This window comes from Mesoplodon bidens (assembly GCF_964165515.1).
Source record: "Mesoplodon bidens genome assembly, chromosome: 18".
Taxonomy (NCBI): domain Eukaryota; kingdom Metazoa; phylum Chordata; class Mammalia; order Artiodactyla; family Ziphiidae; genus Mesoplodon; species Mesoplodon bidens.
The window spans coordinates 27,771,857-27,794,888 of NC_138175.1; the positions used below are offsets into that span (position 1 = coordinate 27,771,857).

General features: G+C 40.4%; 1 protein-coding gene across 2 annotated transcripts in view; it reads left to right on the plus strand.

Annotated features, from left to right (window-relative positions):
• The first annotated feature begins 357 nt into the window (after positions 1-357).
• Positions 358-23,032, plus strand: part of CSNK2A2 (casein kinase 2 alpha 2) — a 38,979-nt gene continuing 16,304 nt past the window's right edge. For both annotated transcript variants that reach the window (XM_081216900.1, XM_081216899.1), the window contains exons 1-5: positions 358-499; positions 1,321-1,432; positions 10,234-10,335; positions 12,738-12,788; positions 22,332-22,391. In XM_081216900.1, coding sequence (XP_081073026.1) covers positions 396-499; positions 1,321-1,432; positions 10,234-10,335; positions 12,738-12,788; positions 22,332-22,391 — 429 coding nt within the window. In that variant the 5' untranslated portion in view covers positions 358-395. The remainder of the gene's footprint in view (positions 500-1,320; positions 1,433-10,233; positions 10,336-12,737; positions 12,789-22,331; positions 22,392-23,032) is intronic.

The following is a 23,032-nucleotide window of genomic DNA, read 5'->3' on the forward strand; positions in this document are numbered from 1 at the left end:
CTCCTCCTCCTTCTTCGCCACCGCCGCCGCCGCTGCTACCCTTTCCCCGGCCGGCGGCTGCCGCTGCTGGTGCAGCCACCGCCGCAGCCACCGCCGCCGCCGCCGCCGCCGCTGCCGCGGGGCCGCGAGCCAAGCGGAGGCCGCCGCGGATTGCAAGAGCCTCCCGCCCCGCCACCCCGCCGGCCGCTCCAGGGCCGGGCCGGCTCGGCCGGCGCCCCCCGCGCCCCCAGCCCGCCCGCCCCCGCGGGCCCGGCCTGGCGCGGACGCCCGCAGCCGCGCTCCTCCTCCTCCTCCGGCGGCCCGCGGCCCGCCGCCTCCTCCGCCCGCCGCCCCGCGACCCCCGCCGCACCGCCGCCGCCTTCGGCGCCCCGCGGCGCCCCCCGGTCCCGCCCGCCATGCCCGGCCCGGCCGCGGGCAGCAGGGCCCGGGTCTACGCCGAGGTGAACAGCCTGAGGAGCCGCGAGTACTGGGACTATGAAGCTCACGTCCCGAGCTGGGGGTAAAGCCGCCGCCGTCCCCCGCCGGGCCCTCTCACCCCCACCCCCGCCCGGCCGCCCCCCGACGCAGACCGCACTCGCTCCCCGCGATCTGACCCCCCAGCGATCTGTTTCCCCGCTGGGCCCGTGCTTCCTCGGGTCTGAGGTGGGCGGCAGACCCTCCCCCATACACACACACACTATGTTCTCGTCTCCCTCTCCCCCCTTCTCGTTCCTTCCTCTCCGCCGTGCGCACCCCTCTCTCCCGCTCACCCCAGGGAATGCTTTCTTACTGATAAGTGTAGGGGTCCAGGAACCAGAGCCTGGTGGAAGTGAGGGAGCGGCCCTTCTCACGCTTTGGGGTTTCTGTTGGGGTGGGAAGTCAGCAGCTGTACTCTTGAGCTATTAAAATTCTCTGCCTTTTTAGTTTTTTGAAATGAGGCTGGGTGGGAGGAAATTTTTTAAAGACGTCCAGACTCTCAAAGGAGGAGCTGTCTACCTTCGGCGTGTGAAGTATAAGGCAGGTGCTGTGGGCAGAGGGGCACTTCTGAGCCTCCAGGATGGTGATGCTTTGCTCATCTCTCTAAATTGGCTCAGACCCTTGCCTTCCTACCTCATCTCCCCCAAGTTAATGAGGGACCAGTTAGGTTAGGAGCTGCGTCCAGTGAAGGGAGCCAAGTTTATGTTGTGGCTTTCATTTAGGTAATGAGTCGTGGCATGATGTATATAGACACTTCCAAGTGCTTGATTAATGGAAGCGGCTGGATGGGGGTGTGTAGTGGGCATAGGCTCAGTTAATCCCAAGTCCTGGCCTTTATGTGTCGCTCTTTCTTGCCTTTCACAGTAATCAAGACGATTACCAGCTGGTTCGAAAACTTGGTAGGGGAAAGTATAGTGAAGTATTTGAGGCCATTAACATCACCAACAATGAGAGAGTGGTTGTCAAAATTCTCAAGGTGAGTGTCTTATGAGTAGCGTTAAAATTTCTTTTTCACAGGTCAGGAGGATATAAACTACTCCAGCCACATTCTAGAATGAGTAGTACAAGCTCTCATTTTACGTATCTTCTGCCTGATGTCTCTCTGCTACTCCTCCCACCCCGTTTTCCTGTGAACTTTCAAGAAAATACGCAGACCTGTTTCAAATCTAAGCATGATAGTTCAGGAACGTTCTTGTTCTGAAATGTAATTATGGGGTCCCAAAGTGAAAATTCCAACGGGGCTCCATTTGTTACAAAATAAATAGGTGTTCGGGAGCAAGAAGAGCCTTTTCGTGAAGGTCCTGTCACTCCAGGAGCTCCCTGAGTACTGAGCTTCTTATTCCAGAGAGGAAGTTGGAAACAATTGAGTAGTTTCGAAGATGAGCTTGAAGCCTGAGCGGAGGGAAACACCTCAGTGGATAATCATTGTTTTTTTCTCCTTTGTTGATAAGTTTCAGGTGGGCTGAATATAGTGAGCCAATAGTGTCAGGAAGGTTCATTGTTGCTTATCAGCTAGTAAAAGTGAAGTTGGGAGCAGTGGAGGATACACTTATAATCACTAAAATAATAACGGGAACAAAACAGCCTGAATCTGGTTTAGCAGCCTAAGTTTGTTAAAGATACACCTTTGTCATCTCTTGAATGAAGGCATGATCTTAATGAGCATGAAAGGTTGGCTAAATTATCTTCCAGGTGACTGATTGTGTAGCTTTGATAATGTTTTTAGGGTGTACTAAAAAGTAATGCTTAGAATCTGTGAAGGGTATTCATCATTGCCAGATTATTTAATATGTGTGCATGTCATTTAGTGAAATCTTGAGATGACCAAAGAGTTAATATAAGCACTTTTACATATACAAGAGTTACATTGTGGCGACTTTTTTTTTTTTTTTTTTTTTTTGCGGTATGCGGGCCTCTCACTGTTGTGGCCTCTCCCGTTGTGGAGCACAGGCTCCGGACGCACAGGCTCAGCGGCCATGGCACATGGGCCTAGCCGCTCCGCGGCATGTGGGATCTTCCCGGACTGGGGCACGAACCCGTGTCCCCTGCATCGGCAGGCGGACTCTCAACCACTGCGCCACCAGGGAAGCCCGCATTGTGGCCATTTTGAAGAGGCTTTGTGAATAAGAATGTGGGATTGAAAAGCTGTTTTTGTATCTTAAGTAGAGTTAAGGCAGCTGTGTCCCTATTTAGAAAGAGGGGTCAGGCTTAGACTGTCTGAAAATCACCTTTCCAAAAAGTGATTATCTCTATTACGCAGTACCATCCTGGCCTAGTGATGAAGAGGCAGGATTGCAGTTGAGAGAAATAGGCAAATTATTTGTGCTGTCAGAAACACTGGGGTAAGAAGTGAGGAACTGATATTGAAGATGTGGAGTTTTTGACTCTCCTCTTCCCTAAATATGAATTGCACCTACAGAGTCATGTGATCTTTTTTGTTTGTTTTTCTTCACAAGCATAAATATTGAAAGAAATGTTCTCTTCAGAGAAATCACCTGGCAAAGGCATACAATTTTTTTCTTTATACGTTAGCATAAATGTTTTTAATATAAGCTGCTTAAAATCTCTTTAGGAAATTTTAAGCAAGGCATAAGTTGAAATTAAGAATATCCACAGTCCATTGCTGTACATTCAGAAGAATAAACTGCTGACTCTAAAGCAATTCCAGAAAAATGTCTAAACATTTGTGCGACGGTAGCATTTTTAGAGTAAGTGTGCAACTTCCTGTAGTGTCTTTTTTGAAAAGGAACAGCATTCAGGTGTACATGTAAATAACAGTACGTTCATTTAGGGAAGCATCACGTTGCCCTTTAGTCATCCTTGTAGAGAGCTTCATAGCCTCAGTTGCTGGATAGCTTTTCCCCTGCTCTAAAGATTCGCAGGATATGTTTAGGGAACCCAATATGGAAGCTGAAGGTTATTTTTAACCGACAAGAAATGTAGGCACAAAGAAACATATCTAACATCACTATGTTGAAATAGCCCTTAGCCAGAACTCCTGTTTCCCATTTCTTCCTGTCTCTTACTGCTCATTTTAGCACTGGGTTATAAGATCTTAACGTTGAGCACAGAGTAAGTTCCAGTGTTCTCGAATAAGACTTGGGAGGCCCCCTTGATGCTCTTGATGCCCCCTTGATGAAGTGTTGTTTCTTGTATCTTTTCCACACAAGTTCTTCTCAGAGTGCAGCCTGAACCACCTTGTTTCCACTGGTGAAAACTACACTCACTTTCTGTTTTTCAAAGCCCTGTGACATTTCTGTCCAGATTTTGTTCTGTCTGAAGGATGGGGTAAGAAACTACTAATGGTATTGTCGGGTTTTCTTGTTCTGACAGGCTGAATTAAAGTAGATTAAAAGTATTGTTTTTTAAAAAGAATAGGGTCTTTACTCAGTAAAGTGCCCCTATTCAGATAAGTCAAAGTTATGACTAATACCTACTGTTGTGGTGCTTGGCCACAGGAAATTAGTTCCTTAACAGAGTGCCAGTTGCTCGTAATTTGAAGGAATACAGAAAAAGCTTCCTCTTCATCTAGGCGTACTGTATTTCAACTTCAGGAAGGAATTATTTATTGATGTGCACATTGTGACTGAGACAGAGGGTACATTCCTTGAGGACAGGGGCTGCCTGCTTTTTTGGCGAACATTCCATCCAGTCCTTTTCAATATATGACAATGGTTGGGTGATGAATGACCACAGAGGGATTTTATATCATTTAATTTACATCAGTAGATTTCTCAATATTTTTGTGATCAAAAGATATTGGGGCTGTTAAGAGGTTTTAGGAATTTAGAAATTGGTGAGCAAAATGTTTCTGTCTATGCTGAAGTGAGATCCTGAGTTGGAAATCTTCAAAGAAAACTTTCCAATCAATAGGGAGGTTGTATCTTTTTTTTGACAGAAATTGTTTTGAGGAGAAAAGGCCGAGGTGGGGGGATGGTGGATGGTAAGTGTTAATATAGCAGGGCAGAAAAACACTTTTGTGCCTGAGGTTTCATCTTGATTTTGAAAAGTCAACTTTTCAGTTCCTTTATAGTACCTCTTAGGAAGGTATAGACAGAAATAAAAACATTTGGCCATTTTGGACAACTTTTAGCACTTTGTGAGTATCACCTATGTATGGATTTCATCTCTTCTTAGAGTTCTTGGGATCCTTCAAATTCAACTGCTATTTTCTAAGTAGAAGTTAAGAGCAATACCAGTTTTTAAAAAACAAATGGGCAGGCTTTTGGACCCATGCTGCAAGGACTGGAAATCCTCATATTAGGTTTCCTGTTTGTAGTCTTATTTTATACAAAGAGCTTGGCTGTCCATTTTTTCCCGCCAGAAATTAATTATCAAGCTTCAAACAAAGAATGATGGTAATACAAGTTTATTTTTTCAGCAGGTTTAGCCTACTTGTTTGTAGGTATATTTAAATTTTTGTACTTGCAGGAGGTAGTGTTAAAAGAACGATGTGGCTTCCCTGGTGGCGCAGTGGTTGAGAGTCCGCCTGCCGATGCAGGGGACACGGGTTCGTGCCCCAGTCCGGGAAGATCCCACATGCCGCGGAGCGGCTGGGCCCGTGAGCCATGGCCGCTGAGCCTGCGCATCCGGAGGCTGTGCTCCACAACGGGAGAGGCCACAATAGTGGGAGGCCTGCGTACCACAAAAAAAAAAAAAAAGGATGAGATGACTGTTGATTACGGATTTTTTTATTTACTTCATAGTGGGCTGGTGGCTGTTTAGGTTATATCAAAATGATGTTTGCTCTGTGCTTTCTCATTTATTTCTACTTCATCAGCTGCTAGGTTTTTAACCCTACATTTACTTTATTAGGCAAGTGTGCCAAGACATCATTGTTCTGAAACAAGACATTGATACTAATTTATCTAAATATTTTGGTGATTTCTAGTTTCTATACACATCTCATGGTATAAAAAGTGTTTAAAAGAGTATTATTAAAGTATTAAAAATAAAAATTTGGGGACTTCCCTGGTGGTCCAGTGGCTAAGACTCCGCGATCCCAATGCAGGGGTCTGGGTTCGATCCCTGGTCAGGGAACTAGATCCTGCATACAGCAACAAAGATCCCACGTGCTGTGACTAAGACCCGGCACAGCCAAATAAATAAATGAATAAATATTTTTTTAAAGTACAAATATTAAAAATTGTGAACTAGTCAGTGCTGTTTCTAATATTGTGGTTGTGGGGTCAGACATTGAGAGTGTGGTTAACCTGTGAAACAGAGTCACAGGATAGGGGAGCACGGATATTATTAGAACCCAGCCTCTTTTTTTACAGACCCAGGGGAACCTGCAGTTTGCTCGGGGTCCCATGGCTGGTGGGGGGCAGAAGCACTAGGTTCATGACCTTTGGTCCCTCCCATGGAGTCTTGGTAGATGTGAGGGGCACAAGTAGGACATTTGCTGGATGTTCTGAACTGTACTGGAAAGATGGCCAAACACTCACTGGAAGTCAAATGGAATTAATTTGTTTCCAATGATTTTTGGAGTTATTCTGAAGGGAAATATTTGACATCAGAGGGTTGCTGGTTGAAATGTGGGATAGATGAAAGCCCAGAGAGCTATAGGGACCCAGACTTGGGTTCTCTGGTTTGTATCCACAGCATCATATTTAATGTGTAAGTGAAATGTTACTTTCCTTTCTTGTTTGATACCACAAGAACCAGTGTTTTTATACTTTTTTAACCCATACAGTTCTTCCAAGTCTCATCCTGATCACTTGCTCAGAGAGCAGAACCAGTACTAGAAAGGACTGTACCATCCTCTCCATGAGATTCAAAAGGCCTGCTATGTGCCTCACATTTTTAAATAAAAAATTTTTTTAAATCTAGAATAAACAGTTCAAGATGTTGATAATGTAATTGAGAAGGGGAGAGTTGAAAGATTAGGGGCAAATTTGCTGTGAAGAAATAAACACTGCTCAGATAATGTTTATATTTAGGTCAGTCGTAATGGATTTTAGAGATGCTACCAGGGTAATAAAATAAAAGCCATCATCCAGTCTCAGCTTGCTTTCTACTCTCCTACATTCCTGACAACCATTGTTCATTGTAATTGTTTATTGCAGGTGATGAAATTAATCTTAGTGGGGCAGTTGTTGCTTTGGTAGTGGAATAAAAGTAATACCAGATTTGAAAGTTCTGAGCTATATTCCTGCCTCCCTTGAATTTATCAGTTCAGTTATGCTTGGAAAGAAATTAAAACGGGACTTTGCCTATTAACATTTGCTGGCATTTATTGAGGTCATAATTCTTATGCCTTTGGTAGACATTACTTTGCAAATTCAGTCACAATTAAACGCTAGTAATTGAAATCATTCTCAGATCTGGCTTCTTAAAAATCTGCTGTGAGTAGATAGGACAGATTACTGGCCTTATCAACTTTTGTCTTTCTAAGCAGCCAGTACTAAATTAGTCTTTTGTTTTAAAATGTTTAATGTTGGTGAATAGGGAAGGAGAAAAAGGACCTTATTCTTGGATTACATTGAACAAGGTTCTCCTGAATAGCTGGGAGTCTTCGCCTGTGAGCAGAAACCTTCTGAAAAAAAATCTGTTTTTCTTTCTTTTCAGAGCTCATGCACAGAACATTTTAAATGAGTTTTTCCCCTTTAAATATTCTCTCTAGGTGTGTGCCAAAATTAATTTATTATTGAAACTTGATTTAATACTTTAATTTCTTTTTTAGTAGCTTTTTTGCCATTTAATCTACTAGACTTTGAGTTTGAATTTTTTTGTTTTGTTAAACAGCTAAACTGATTCAGTTAGAACCAGATATTCTCTGAGTTGGAATAAATGAACCTTAGGTGAGACAGAGGCTTTTTCTAGCATGCAGGATGAAATGTGAAATGATGAGATTGTGATGGAAATGTATTCTCCACTTTAGTGACGGTGAATGAATGCAGACAGTGGGCTGGAGGGTCAGAGCATCCTTACTTCTATAAAAATTCATGGTCTCTTTTCCTTCGGATGCAAGGATCCTCCCTTATAAATCCTAACTTTTTCTCTTCAATTCTTTTTGTAGAATTTAAATCTTTGCTTTCACTGCCTAAGAGCTCATTGGTTTTTCAGCTTCTGGAGCATCTCTTAGGTTCAGAGGAGTGAGCTTGAGGCTAAAGGGAGTTACCCGTAGCCTGGGTCCTGTAGAGACCTGGTGCCCCTGCTTTGGAGGGAAGTGTCCTGAGCAGTACATCACTCTCCTTTTTCTTACAGTCTCTTGGTCTTTTGTCAGTATGTGAGAACTCCAGCTGCAGTGTGACTCCATTGTGCCACTTCAGAATTGTCCTGCTGTCCCCAGTCTCTAGTTTGGGAAGTTATTGGACAGGTGACAATTGGGCAACAAAGTATGCTTCACGTGCTCTATAGGTTACCTTTAGACATAATGAAAAATATGTTCATCTTAACTGGGTTGTCCAGGAACTGGGCGCCTGCCTGATCTGTTCCTGAATAACGGGAGAACAAAGCAAGGCTTTATATGGGGCATTGTCGTAGGAGCAACTTATTTAATGGGTTACCCCTGTACTAATTCACTGTTGGAGAAGAGGGATTTTGGTGAACACAGGCTTCTTCTGGCCGTTGTGTTTTTCTCCCTCTGTTGCCACTCCCACAGATGTGTAACTGCTTTCCAATAGTGACTCTAGAATTCTAGACTATTGACTCTAGAATTTTCTTACATTGAATATACTGGTATCGGCTAAATGTTTAGATATGATAACCAGCTTTTATTTTTCTTTTAACTTACTAACAAAATTTCAGACTTACAGAAAAATTGCAAAAATTGCCGTATCTCTCACCCAGATTTCTCAAATATTGACATTTGTTTTATCCTTCTCTCTCACTCTTTCATATATATACACACACATAGATGTGTGTGTGCATATAAATAATTATATTTCTTTTACATGTCTTAAGTGCCTGAGAGGAAATCGCAGTCATCCCTAATTTCCTCTATTTCCTAAAAACAAGAACAATTGCTAACATAACCCACAATGCCATGATCAAAAATCAGAAATTAACATTGATGCAGTGCTGTTAATCTATAGCTCTCAATCTCATTTGAGATTGAGGACTCTCTTGTCCTTATAATGTTCTTTATAGCAAAGGAAAATCCCAGACCATGTGTTATATTCAGTTGTCATATCTTTTTAAACTGGAATAGTTGTTCATTCTGTGTGTTTCATGAGATTGACATTTTTGAAGCTTATAGGCTACTTATTTCGTAGTATATCCTTCTCTGGCTGTTTTCTGACCAAGTTGTACTTCATATTCAAGTGCTTCATTTTCCCAAAGTATTGAGCTCTATAATTATGAAAAAAGGAAGTAAGGAGTAAAATTCCTAAGTGGACGTGGGGAAGAACCACAGTAGCCAGATCTATTCTGAAAACCCTGACAAAGTGGAGTGGACATGATTGTGGCAGCTGGCTTGGAAGGTTACAGCCAGATTCCAGTCTCTCAATTGAGCACCCTCTTACAGGTGATGCAGGTGTTCTGTATTTCATAATCTCTGTTTTGTTGTGTGTTCAAAGCTGTAGCTTGGTGACCAACAAGAGGTTTCTCTGGCATGTGTGTATATTACATCTCCCCCCATCCCACCAGCACCACATACACACAGGCTTTTTCAGTCTTGTTTCATGGCTAATCCATTGGACTCTCTTTGCCTGTGCTTTTATAACAGTGTCTCGGGGTGGAATACTCCTTTTCCTCAGTTATGTTTCTTCCATAGCCACACTTGGGAAATGAAAGCGCAGTGGCTAAGAGTGAGGCCTACAGTCAGATTGTCTAGATTAGAATCCTGCCCCCACTTTTTAGAATTAGCTGTGCGACCTTGGGCAAATAGCTCAACTTGCCTGCGTCTACTGCATAGGAATTTTGTGAAGATGAAATATGATTTATTACTAACTAAAACTTTGAAAATAGTAAAGCTAACATTTATTGACTGCTTCCTATATGCCAGTCACTGTTTAAGTACTTTATAAAGCATGATTGATTATGATAATGCTTATTTTTCCATAACTACTTTTATTCTTCTTCAAACTCTTTAGCCCATTTAAGACAAGAAATAACATGTATAATGCTAGTATTTCTGATTAAGGTTTTTGATTTTTCTGTCCAGCAGACTGAAAGGTTAGTAGGTAGTGGGAGTTTTCAGTCACTGCTGTGTCAGAGGTCAGTTTTCTCCTTTGCTGACCCATCATCTCTTTCTTTAGGAATGGGATCTCTTGGGAAGTTTTACTAGCTCTGAACTGATTTCAGATTCTAGATATTAAGGAAATGGGAGTGGAGACAGGACATGGGAGCCAGCAGCTGGGAAACAAGTTTGTAACTTGATGTCAGTGAACTGGTCTTCGCTCCTAGAAGACAAAATTACATGCACCCCGTTGGAAGAGCAGGTGTCTCACCATTTTGTTTCAGTTTTTCCATTTGTGAGTGCATGATAGACAGCTGTTCAGAGCTATAACATTTTCCATTTGGCAGTTAGTTATCTAGTAAGCATTTTATTTTTAAATATGACATGGCTATTCAAAATTTTACGTGCCCTAAATGTAACTACTTAAAGATTTGACACATAAGCTATATGAGTCCATGAATTATTTGATTCTTATGAGCAGGCCCATTGTATCTCTTTCTTTCTTTTCTTTTTTTCTTCTAATTTAGATATGCCCTTTAGCATAACACAGTGTGCAAGACAGTACAATATCCATTTGATATAAACATTGTTTTAAAGTTTTATTTATTAACTTCAAAAGGAGTCTTACTTCTGATTGCTCTTGTGTATTTAAGCCAGTGAAGAAAAAGAAGATAAAACGAGAGGTTAAGATTCTGGAGAACCTTCGTGGTGGAACAAATATCATTAAGCTGATTGACACTGTGAAGGACCCTGTGGTAGGTGCCTGGTGGTTGCGGGAGAGAGTGTGTGTGTGTGTTTGTGTGTGTGTGTGTGTGTGTGTGTGTATGTGTATGTCAAGTCACAAAACGTGATAATAATGGAATACATCATTATAATATAGTGGGAATGACTGTGTTTGTCTTTACTACTAACTGATTTTGAAAACCAGAAAAAATCATGGTGGCCCAATGATAAAATAGCCACCACCACTTTTATGGAACCTAAAAGTTTAGGTAGAAAAAAATTCCTGTCCCAGGTTTATTACCTCATTATTTTGATTTGGCCCACAAATGTTTGCTGAATATTTCCTTATGGCCCTGCTTTTCTCCCAACTTTGAAAGCTTATTACTGCCAATTAACATTATTTTACCTCACTTGAGTAAGCCTGACATTTGAAAATCTGGGTTTATAGAAGGAAATAGGAAGTGTCTCCATGTGGACGCTTGCCATAGAGAGCTGAACAGATCACAGCCCCACAGACCCCTTGAGGTCACTGTCTTGCTGTTTCTCATACTGGTCTTTAATTCAGCATCCACCATCGGGGCTCACATTGTATATGCAGATGCAATTTAAATATTTTTGTTAAAATGCTTAAGTTTTAGCCGTTTTAGATGTGCTGTTTAATTTTGTTTTCTCTCCCCTTTAGGAGTAACGTAACCTTAAGTGTTTATGATTAGCCAAGCTTCCCATTCAATTTCTGTTCTTTACCTGTTCTACCTCGAATATTTCCCGGTTCTCCCATGATAGCTTTTTAAGAAGTAGGTCTTTGCTTCTATCTGCTAAAGACATCCTCATAAAAATGTAGCTAACATGCATTGAATGCTTACTGTGTGCCAGGCACTGTTCTAAGTGTTTAACAGTATCATGTCGTTTAATCCCCACAACAGTTCATTGGGGCGGGTAACATTGTTGTCCACATTGTTACATTGTATAGATAAGAAAACTGAAGTCTGCAGAGGTTAAGTAATTTGCCAAGATTACACAGTATCATTGAATTGAAAAAAAGAAAAGTTTTTCCTTTTGGACCCTGAAAAGATTGAGAAGGATGATTGTATGCTGGATTCTGTCTGAGGCATTAAAAATGTATCCCAACCTTATCAGCTCAGATTGATTTTACATTCACTAACTCTGGACTACATAATCCTTGAAAATGGCCTGCAGTGTGGGCCAGTATGTAGTTTTATACTTAGAGCATCTTCATTTTGCTTTTCTTTTTTTTTTAAGTTAACAGAACTTAATGATTCCTGTCTTACTATTTTTGTAATTTGTTACTTAAAGCACGTATGTGTTTTACATGATATGTAACGCAAGTAAATCAAGGTGAATGAAAACCAATAGGGAACCCTCATCCCCTAACTTGTAGGGGGACAGGCTTGCTCCCAGCCCATAGAGAGATCTGGTGGTCTTATTGAAACTTTCAACGTTGGGCCAGTGAGGAATCCTTGCACCAGGTCTGCTGCTTGCTCAAAGACTTGCATGCATGCACTGTGGCCTATTTCCTAGGTAACTTTTACTTCCTTCCTTGAGCAAAACTTCACAGCCGTAAAGATTTCCAAGATGATTTTATTTCTTCCTATAACCCTTTAAGCCCCTGCTTTTCTCTCTATTTTGAAAGCTTGTTACTGCCAGTTAGCATTATTTTACCTTACTTAGGTAGACGTGACTTTTGAACATCTATATTTACACAAGGAAATATTGAACATTTTGTACTCATTGCATTAAAGATTACAGTACTCAAAAATACTTGATTTTATATGATTTGTAGGGGAAACACATCTTTGTAAAGTGAGACATTCTCTAATTGTCCCTAGCCAAGGCAATAATTTCACATTCTACCTTACTGATAATTATAGACTTTTCTGGATCCTAAAAAGACGAGTAATAAATTCCCAAGACCTATGATAATTGTGTAAAATGCATCTGGCTCATTAACCCAAGATGAAAACGTAACACTCCTTTTGTAGTTGGCAACCTGGAACACTGCAGAGTATAAATCTTCACATAATGTGCCAGGCCCACTGACAGGTTGGTCAGAGAATACAACTCTTCTTAAAAAACAAAAACAAAACCTTTATTATGAAATTTTGCAACCATTTACAAAATAAAATGAATAGTGTAATGAACCTCCCTGCACACATCACCCAACTTCAGCTCACGTTAATCAGCTTGTGGCCAACTTTGTTTCATCTATACCCCACCCACTTCCCAACAACCACCATCCCCAGTTGTTTTGAAGCAAATTCCAAACTTAAAATTTCAAGAGGATTCTTTCTTAATAGGCTCTCCCTGATGAGTGAATCTCTTTCATTTAAGTGGGGTTTGGGGGTGGGCCAGTACAACAGAAGCAAATTACATTTATTGTTTGAAACTTACAAAGCATTAATATTCTCTCTTGCAGTCAAAGACACCAGCTTTGGTATTTGAATATATCAATAATACAGATTTTAAGGTGCGTATATACTTTTTCTTTCTGGCATGGGGTTAATGGGGATTGGGGAGGCGGCGATAAGCAGTCTTGATACTCTAGAACACAAGGGGGCTGGGAAAGGTCATTGGTGAGAGCAGGAAATAACATTGGATTCCTTAAAGCATTACTACAGAATGCAGAAAGTGGTTAGGTTCTTGCACAGGTGAAATTACTCATCACTCTTTGCCATGCTTACTCTGGGGAGAGCTGCTGGGCTGGGTCTAAGTTAATGCCTCATTTATAACGCTCCTGTTGTAGACAACATAGTTTTAGGTAGGTGTTAACTTTAATTTTCGTACAAATCTTATATTACTGATAGGAAGTGATAAATGGATACAGGACTTGTGTGGAAAACAATTCAGTATAGTACCTTGGATTCAAGCTGTCAGATGGCAAGTGTATTCATGCACACTGTGTACAAAGCAGATGACAGAGTCACGGTGCTTTAGAAAAGCCCTATTTTGGGTTATTTACATTTCTTATGTTTATAAGGCATGTTAATTTAGACTTTAAAGTGTTCCAAAAGCGTGGTTTTAAGCTGGTTTTTCGTGAATTTGTTTTTATTTTTGTTCAAACACTGCAACCTTCTGATAAGAAGCCAGGCATACTGGACATGGTAGACCATAATATGGAAACCAATATAAAAACAAATAGTGGTGTTGATTTTTAGGGGCATTTAGAGAACTTTTAGGTGAATATAATTCTCTGTCAGTGTTTGAAAGGCTTGTGATTTTGTTTTGATGGAAGTTAGGACAAAACCAAATCAGCAGTTGAAAGTTGATGCTATGGGGAGTGATGCTTTTGGGTGAAAATAAAAGAATCTTGTCCTCACATTTACTTTTTCTTTGGTAATCGCTCTAAAATAATTAGTGAAAATAAGCAAAAGTGGATATTATGACCTATAAAACAATAAGCAAGTTTTATATTCAGTGCAGTCGTCCCTTGGTATCCATAGGGGATTGGTGATTGGTTCTAGGAGCCCCAGGAATACCAAAACCCAAGGACGCTCAAGTCCCTTATATATCAATAAAAGTGGCATAGTATTTGCATGTAACGTATGCACGTCATCCTGTATACTTTAAATCATCTCTAGACTACTTGTAATACCTAATATGTAAATGGTATGTAAATAGTTGGTGGAGCACAGCAAATTCAACTTTCTGGAATTTTTTTTTTTTTTTCAATCTGCAGTTGGTTGAATCCTCAAATATGGAGGGACAATTGGATGGCTTTTCCCCCTTTTAACAAGTTTCCTTGTTGACGTGACTCCTTAAAGGTGAACTCTAAAACGTGGGATGTAATTTTTTCATTAACTAGCAGAGCAGTGCTTAGCTGGTAGAGTACTGTGCTGATACACGTAACTGATCACACTTTTGCTATGAACAGCTGAGGTTTATCAAGATGTACATGATTGGGAATGTGTTTCTTAAGAAATAGGCTTTAATGAAACCAAACGTTTTCTTAATGCAAAAGTTTAAAAGCTGGTCTTCATGGAACTTCATAGTGAAATCCCTCAGGTTTCAGTGCTTCTGCTTCCTTAATGAATTTTTACCAGTTATCTAGCCACAGATGTAAAAATTTCACTTCAGTATTTTTTTTTAAATTTTTATTTATTTATTTATTTTTGGCTGCGTTTGGTCTTCGTTGCTGCGCGCGGGCTTTTCTCTCCAGTTGCGGCAAGCGGGGACTACTCTTCATTGTGGCACGTGGGCTTCTCATTGCGGTGGCTTCTCTTGCTGCGGAGCATGGGCTCTAGGTGCACAGGCTTCAGTAGTTGTGGCACGTGGGCTCAGTAGTTGTGGCTCACAGGCTCTAGAATGCAGGCTCAGAAGTTGTGGCGCATGGGCTTAGTTGCTTCGCAGCATGTGAGATCTTCCTGGACCAGGGCTGGAACCCGTGTCCCCTGTATTAGCAGGTGGATTCTTAACCACTGCGCCACCAGGGAAGTCCCTCACTTCAGTATTTTTGTGTTTCTTAAATTGACAGCTGTTCTGTTGATTTAATAACAGAGGATCAGTTTTTAATTCCTAGAGAAATCTTACTTCTTACAAAGAGGATGTTTTGATGGCATATATTCTCTAGGAGCTTCCTTTAAAAGGGTCATGGGAAATTGATGTTTTTTGAGGCTTGCATATCTGAAAACATCTTTATTTTATCCTCCCAATTAATACATTTGCTGTGATATAGAATTCTAGGTTGTAATTAATAATTTCCTCAGAATTTTGAAGAGATTGTTACCACTATTACCACTGAAGCCATTCTGGTTTCATCTTATATGTAATCTGGGTTTTTTGTTTTTTTTCTTCTGAAAGCTTTTAGTATTTTCTCTTTATTCTCAGTCTCTGAAATTTCACAGTGATGTGCTTTCATACAGGTTGCTTTTCATCCTTTGTTCTGGGGACTTACTTACTTTCAGTATAGAAACCCATGTCCTTCCATTTTGAAAAAATATTTTTAATGTTCTTTTATTTTTTTCCCTTTCTTCTTTGTTCTCACTTTCTAGAACTCATTCGAATGTTAGACTTCATATTATTGGCACTCTATTTTCTTCTCAGAATTTTAAAAATAGTATTCTGTTCTTTTATGTTTTATGTAATATCTTCTATTTTCTCACTGAGATATGTGGGGTTTTTTTCCCATTATGTTTTCTTCTTCATGTCTTTTTCTGTTTTCCTTCCAAATTCCTTTTTGGGGGGTGTTTTTGGGTTTTGTCTCTGCTGCAGTTGTCTGAAATGTCACAGTTTTTGAATGTCTGCTCCCTCTGTAGAGTAATGAAATTACTGACTACTGATTGTCAGCTCCTGTCTCAAGAGTGCAAGCCTGGCTGCCGGCATCCCTAGTAGCCTCAAGTTGAGGAGAGCTATAGGGAGTGCCATGTGGACTTTCACTTAATTCCCCCTTTTCAGTGTCGTGTTTTTAAACTCATTTTCCTGTTTTCAGCTCAATCTCTTTGCCCTTTTTCAGTGAGACCTGGGGTCACCAATTCCTGAGCCTTTCTGTAGTTTTTCATTGTGAAGTGTTTGCTACTGGGCCCCCTCTGCTGGCAGAATGTTGGGAGAATTCTCAGCTTTTTTGGTCTGCTAAGTCAACTGGACATCTGTTTTATAGCTTCAAAGTTTGTTGTCTCTTCCATTCTCTTAGCATTGTGAGTAAATCCCCCCTGTTCCTCTTACTTTTTTCTTTTTTAATATTTATTTATTTATTTATTCGGCTGCGTCGGGTCTTAGTTGTGGCGTGCAGGATCTTTCGTTGCAGCGCCTGGGCTTCTCTCTGTTGTGGCACACGGGCTCAGTAGTTGCGGCACGTGGGCTTAGTTGCCCTTGGCATGTGGGATCTTAGTTCCCCAACCAGAGAACAAACCTGCCTCCCCTGCATTGGAAGGCAGATTCTTAACCACTGGACCACCAGGGAAGTCCGTCTTACAGTTATTTTAGAGGAGCTTTGGGAACAAACAGAGGTAGGATGGGTTGGTTCTGTCGTGTTATTAAACTGTAGGTCCCCTTTGAATGTTCAAACGATGCCATTTTAGTCAACTTAAAATATCTTAAATATCAGGTAGTAGATGTGTGTTTTGGAAGAGCAAATCATAACAGGAAAATTACTTTTTTTTCCAGATAGTATGACAGACCAAAAGTGGGGAAATCAGTTGATTTAGTGTCCAGTGTCCTTCAGGCTTATTATTTTGTTCTGTGTCCATCTTATTAGGAAAAGATGTTTTTATTTATTTTTTAAATGTTACTGTTAAGTGTATTAATAACTGGTTTTAAGGTATCATCCAGAGAAGGTTTGTCCCTGGTTTAAATATCAGGGGTGAATCAACAGTGACACAGCCTGTTCTTTTCAGTATTTTTTATTGATACAATTGATAATAAATTTTGATCTATAATTTCTTTTTATGGTAGAGTCTTTCTAATTTTGGTATCAAGGTTATACTAACTTCATAACATAAGTTAGATAGCTTTTCCTTTCTGTTCTCTGAAAGTTTATATAAAATAGGGATAGTCTGGGTAGTAGGTATCTTTTGAGGTGGGGAGGGGAGACTTTGAACTACATTTTCCTTTTTAAAACATACTGTTGGTTAAAGTTTTATCCTGGTTTTCTATCTCTTCCGGAGTCTATTTGGATAATTATTTCTGAAGTTGTCTACTTTAAATTATATTCACATAAAGCTGTTAATAGAATTCTCTTAGGACTTAAAAACTTAATATGTCTGTAATTATGCTTTCCTTTACATTTGTAATATTATTTGTACCTTTACTCTCTTTTCTCTTTTTTTTTTTTTTTTAAATCAGTGTTGCTAGAGATCTCTTATTAATGCTTTCAGAGAATTGCCTTTTGGTTTTGTGCTCAGAGAATTTATATTAAGTTTTCTATTTCATTCTGTTTCTGCTCCTGTCTTAATTATTTTGTTCCAACTTTTCTTCTTTCTTCCTTAATTATTTTCTTTCTTGGGTTTTCACTGTTCTTTCCTGTTAGCTTCTTGAGTTGAAGTCAGCTCATTTGATTTGTTTCTGTCTTTCTTAATTGGTAGTAAGTGTGCTTTACGTCTGTACAACCCCAAGCACCATTGTAGCTACATTCCATGGTTATGTAACTCACTTCTGTATAGTTTTCAAATTACAAGTACAGATTCCAAACTTGTGGATTTGGGTTTTTCTCCCCAAATCTTTTACTTTGAAAAATTTTAAATCTACTGAAAATTGGGAAGGGTAGCACAGTTAATACCCTTACATTACCTAGATTTACTAGCTGTTATTATTTTGCCATTTGTAGTTATTTCTCACCTCTTCCCCACCCTCCCCTCTTTGTCTTTCTTTTTGTTGAAGTCATCTTAAAGTAAGTTGTAGTCATCATGATACTTCACTTTTAAATATGCCATCACTGGAACTAGGTAGGACATTTTCCTGTATAACCACAATACTGTTAGTATACTTAAGAAATTTAATATTTATATTATAATGCCATCTAATATACAGTATAGAGTTTATATTCAAAAGTTTCCCAGTAATTATTGTCCTGGGAATGTCCATTCAGGATCCACTTGGTATTTTTTTGTTTATTTTTTTTTTAATGATTCTTTTAGTTGGTTCCTAATTTGATTGCACTGGGTCCAGAAAACATGATCTGTATAATGTTGATTATTTGGAATTTGTTGATGGTTGCTTTGTGGCTTTGGTACACAGTCATTTTTTTATATCAAGCTTGTTAATTTAAATCTTGTTCAGACCTTCTATTGCCTTGATAATTTTTTCCCTTGATATTTTATTTGTGGTAGTGGTACTGGTTTGGTCAGTTTCTCCTTAAAATCATCAGTTACGCTTTGTGTATGTCAAAGTGATAATAAAAGATACATGGTGATACTTAGAACAAAAGACAAAATTTGAAAGCAAATGAATAGGAAAAGCCAATTTCTAAAAGTTGGAATGAATAGTTACAGAAAACTCCCAAACTCAAAATTGTCTCAAGGAAGCTAAGGTACTGTTTTAAGGTAGAAAGAGTTATTGTTGAGACATGCTTCTCAGTTTTCTGTGCCTTTGGAAAAGTATCAATAAAAATAAGTATACGTTTTAAGTAAAATATATATCATTTGGGCATTTAAAAAATGTTTAAGACATCCCAAATGGGCTCCATCTTGAGAAGATGGTAGACCCATATTAATCTGTAGGAAATTTCATATCATTCACATAGAATTAGGCCTTGACTACCTGATTATCTTGAGGCCTTGTTAATGCTGTTAGGGTCTAATGTGGAGATGGTGCATTCACAGACTAAATAAAGTTTCCTTAATTGGGGGAACAAAATTTACTTTTATTATAGATCACTGACATTATTTTGTCATTTCTTTGTAAGACATTTTCGGGTGATTTGTAGTAACTTTGATGTTCTTGATTAATGATTTTTTCTGCTTCCTTAAGTTCCTAAAAATGTTGCCCTTGGTTTCATTCTGGATCTTGGGGTTATGTGTGAACAGTGCTAAAATGGGTGCCTCGTGCATTCAGCACCTTTCACTTTTACTTTATTTCGCACTCCCCCCACTTTTTCTTCTCCTTACCTGGGGACCACTGGTTTCTGGACATAGACCGAGCTGTGTATGGCAGGGAATATGCAAGCTGTGTGTGCAGCGTGAGAGTTTGCTGTGCTGGTGATTCCCACATCTGGCTGGGAACCTTCTTGAAGTGAGAAGTCCTCCTGAATGACAGTCGTTAGGGATGGGGCCTTGGAATCTAGCTGCACCACGACTGGAGCCTGAAGAACTATCTGTGTAGACAGCGTGAGTGAGGCCCACTTGTGGCCAGTCCTTTCTGGATGTTGATTTTAGACCAAGAAGGCACTGATTCTCTTGGTCAGATTGCATTTTTCCCATTCTTCTTCTCGGACCTTCTGAGGTTACTTAAGAGTCCCAGGGGATTTCTACCTTTGGGCCCTTGGAATAGTCCTGGAGTATAACTGACTTCTAGGGAAATGGCAATGTGTTTGAGGCTTTGGAACCAAACTAGGATTGGTGAATAGTTTCTTTCTCAGCACCTTTGTAATCTTCCAGGAAGTATAGGCTTGTTTTGTTTTTGGTAAGTCACTTACTTTATGAAAACATAAAAGAAACTAACTTCCTGACAACATTTTGCAGTTGGTTGGTTAAGGATGTTCTCCATGTAGCTGACGAAGAAGAATGGAGGAGAAGTGTGCTTCTTGTGAAATTTCCCTTCCTAATTTGTCATGGAATCTTAGTACTTCTGTTTCTTGAAGACAGTTTTAATTTTGTCCCATTGACTAGTGACCATCCTCAAAGACATTTATTGACTGCCTTCTGTGTACAAGCACAGAATTGCCACACGTGGTGTGGGCTATATAAAACATGTTATTCTGCCGTGCAAGGACAGAGTTGCTGTCCACAGACAGAGTTGCTGTCCACAGACAGTTGTATGGTGGACCCTTGACATGCCTGAGGGAGGGAAAGTTCAGAGATCTTTAATCACCAAATTGGTGACTGCCAGCAGCTGTGGCATCCGTTGCTCCCCAGCATGCATATGCCTCGATACGCAGGGGTGGTGGCTTGGGGCTCTTGGCGTGTGGGCAAGGTGAAGAAGCCTCTTGTTGTTCACAGCAGAGTGAGAAAATATCCTAAGAACTTCGGGTCACCGCCGGTACCCGAGTGCAGAACATTAACTCTAGGCATGCTGCTGCTCTCGGTGTCCTGTGAGCGCCCCAGATAACAGTGAATAGCCTGGGGGTTCAGAGAAGGACGAGACCACTGTGGGCTCTGTGGCACCCGGATGGGATGGTTATGACTTTACCAGCTAAGGGGGAGGGGCAGGCATTCTAGATTTGGGGGAGGGAAGAACAGAGGTGGCAAAGACAGGTTTCTTTGGTCAGAGTGGGGAACTCCTGGGGGCTGCAGTGGAGAAAGAGCTACAAAAGTTGGAGGAAGCTACCCCCTGGACTCTGTTGAGTCCTGAATTTCAGGCCCGGGTGGTAAAATGTTACAGGTGTAGTTTGGTCTCCTTCCCAGAGCTCCTGAAAAATGAAAGTGAATATTAGCCTGTCACTCAAGACTTTGTAATGTATTAGGCCTAAACGCTATAGTCAGCTAGTGTTTTTTGTGTCACATAAAATTGATATTGGTTAGAGTAGCTAGAAATACTGTGTTGGCAGTCCGAGGACATTTGTTTTTATCCCTTAATACTCGCATGGGTGCTTGGGATAGATACCGCATGGTATGAGAGGAAAGCCTTCCGCGGATAAAGGTCCAAATAATAAAATAGCCCATGTTTGTTTTCTGGAAATAAAATATTCTAGCCCTCTGAGGGTTATTAGAAAATGCCCTTTTCACTTTCATTGTCTGTTTATTGACTTGAGGTTCAACTTGGCACAGTCTCTGGGAGTGATCTCCTGAACTCTCAGAGGAAGAGCTGATTTGGCACCCGAAGAGATGTTATCTTCGGCCTGTGTCTGTACCTACAGACTGTCAGTGTGCTGCTGAGAAGCCTTTCTTGCTATGCAGAGCTGGGGGAGAACAAAACACTTGGGTGTTTAGCTGTTATGCAGTTGAGTCTCTCGGGAGCAGAAGTGGTGGCACGTTCATGCCATTGGGCCTAAATGCGGTTCAGTCCCAAGCAGGGTCAGCCTTCAGTAGTGGAGCAGCTCCAGGCCACCACCAGTATGCTGGAAAGTATGTGTTCATTTTCTGCAGCGCCATGAGTGAAATCAGACACTCTTACTAAGCTGGAGGGAGAATTACACTTACTTAAAAGGGGAAATTTGAGAAAGAGGCTAAGTCCTGGTGTTCGAAAATGTTGGATTCGATTCTTGGTAAATCTGTTGTTTTTCGTAAAAAAATTTTTTTGAACAGGTAGTATGTTTACATGGATCCAAAATATAAAGTGGTACACAGTGAAAAGTCATTCTTGCAGATACAAATATGCATGTGTAGTTTTAGTTTCCCCTCCTTTTTTACACAAACACGTTGTATATGCTGCTCTGTGCTCCTTGGAGAGATTCCCTACATGGCTTGAGTCTTCCAGTAAAGAGAGAAACAAAAAAGGTTTAATAAAGGTGTACTGATTAATTTTACAGAAGGTGCTGCTTGGACTGATGGGGAAAGAGATTTACTTGGAATTGATTGTCTAAAATAATCATATAGCTTCTGATGGGGGTTTGTGATGATTTAAATGAACCTGGATGTGTAAATTCTACTCCGTCTCTTAGAAATTGAAATTAAACAAATAAACAAAACTCCCGGTGAGTGGGTCTTTGGATTACCAATTATGAAAACTTACATTGGTATGTCATTTAGGCCTGGAATCATTTTCAGAACTGGTGTCCATCCCTCCCTCCCTCCCTTTTTCCCTTTCTTCCTTCCTTTTTTTTAAACATCTCACTCCACCACTCCTTTTTTTCCCCCCTAAACATTTTACATCTTTAGCTCCCATCAGTTTTTGCCTATGAAGTGTTCTTTTTTCCAGCCTGGAATTGGTTTTGAGGGAGTGGAGGTTATAGATTTTTTTTTTTAAGTCTCTTGCCATCTCCAAATGCTAAAGGGGTTCATTTTCCTTGGGTTTCATGAACAGACTGTCTTGCCATCATTTTACCATGTGGGCTGATGAAGTTTTTCAGATTCTGCTATCTGCTCGGAACTTGGTTCTCCAAAGTAAACTGTGGTGCTGTAGTGGGGATAGTTTGTTTGAAGTTCAGTAAGAATAGGAGGACAATTGGACAACTTGGACTTCATAATAATGTAATTGTGGGTGTTGAAATCATGGAGCATCACACAGGTTTTTAAAAGATCCAAGTTGGTGTAAATGGTTTTTTTCTTCTCCCCTTGGAATTCCTTTTGTTTTTTCTTCTGAAGACCAAAGTGTTAGACCCTTGTCTTTAGTCTTTGCCCTCATTTGTTCCAGATCAGGTAGTAAAAAGTTCTGGGATTCTTCAGTGACTTAAGCACTAAGTTTACAGAGAATAATGACCAACTTTGGATAACAAGATGCAATAAGACTAAATTAACTTAATGTTTTCTGAAATCTGTTTCAGCAACTCTACCAGATCCTGACAGACTTTGATATCCGGTTTTATATGTATGAACTACTTAAAGTAAGTGACAGTCATAAACGGTGAAATATTTCAGGATTATTCATTAAAGAAGTTTTCGAGAGGACCCAGAGACCTCAAGAATATTTCTTGATACCCAGAGAATTTAATGGTGTTTTTTGGTTTGGGCTGGGGGGTTAACTTACAATGAGGCCTCCATTGTGGAATCTTTACATCGACACCTCAGTGGAACTGAGAAAAATGGCTAAGTTAGTGGTACTGGGGACGTTATACCAGAGGTTAGAACATAACTTGTTGGTCCTTGGTTTTTTGTTTACTGTTTTTCATTTTGTTTTGTTTTTGCTGCTTAATTAATACTTACTACTAGTTTTCATTACATTACAAATCACCCCAAACTTAGTGACTTTTTAAAAATGATTTGTTATTTCCCATAATTCAGTGGGTTGGCTGAGTCTTTTGGTCTGGGTCAACTTGACTAGGGCAAGATGGTCCAGGATGGCCTCATTCACATATCTGGGGATGGCAGCTGGGATAGCTGAGGTCTCATTCTCCAGAGGATGGTCTGGGCTGCTTCCCATGGTGGTCTCATCAGGTCCTAAGAGCAAGAGAGGGCAAACTGTGATATATGTAAGCACTTTTCAAGCCTCTGCTTGTGTCACGTTTGCTAATGCCCTATTGGCCAA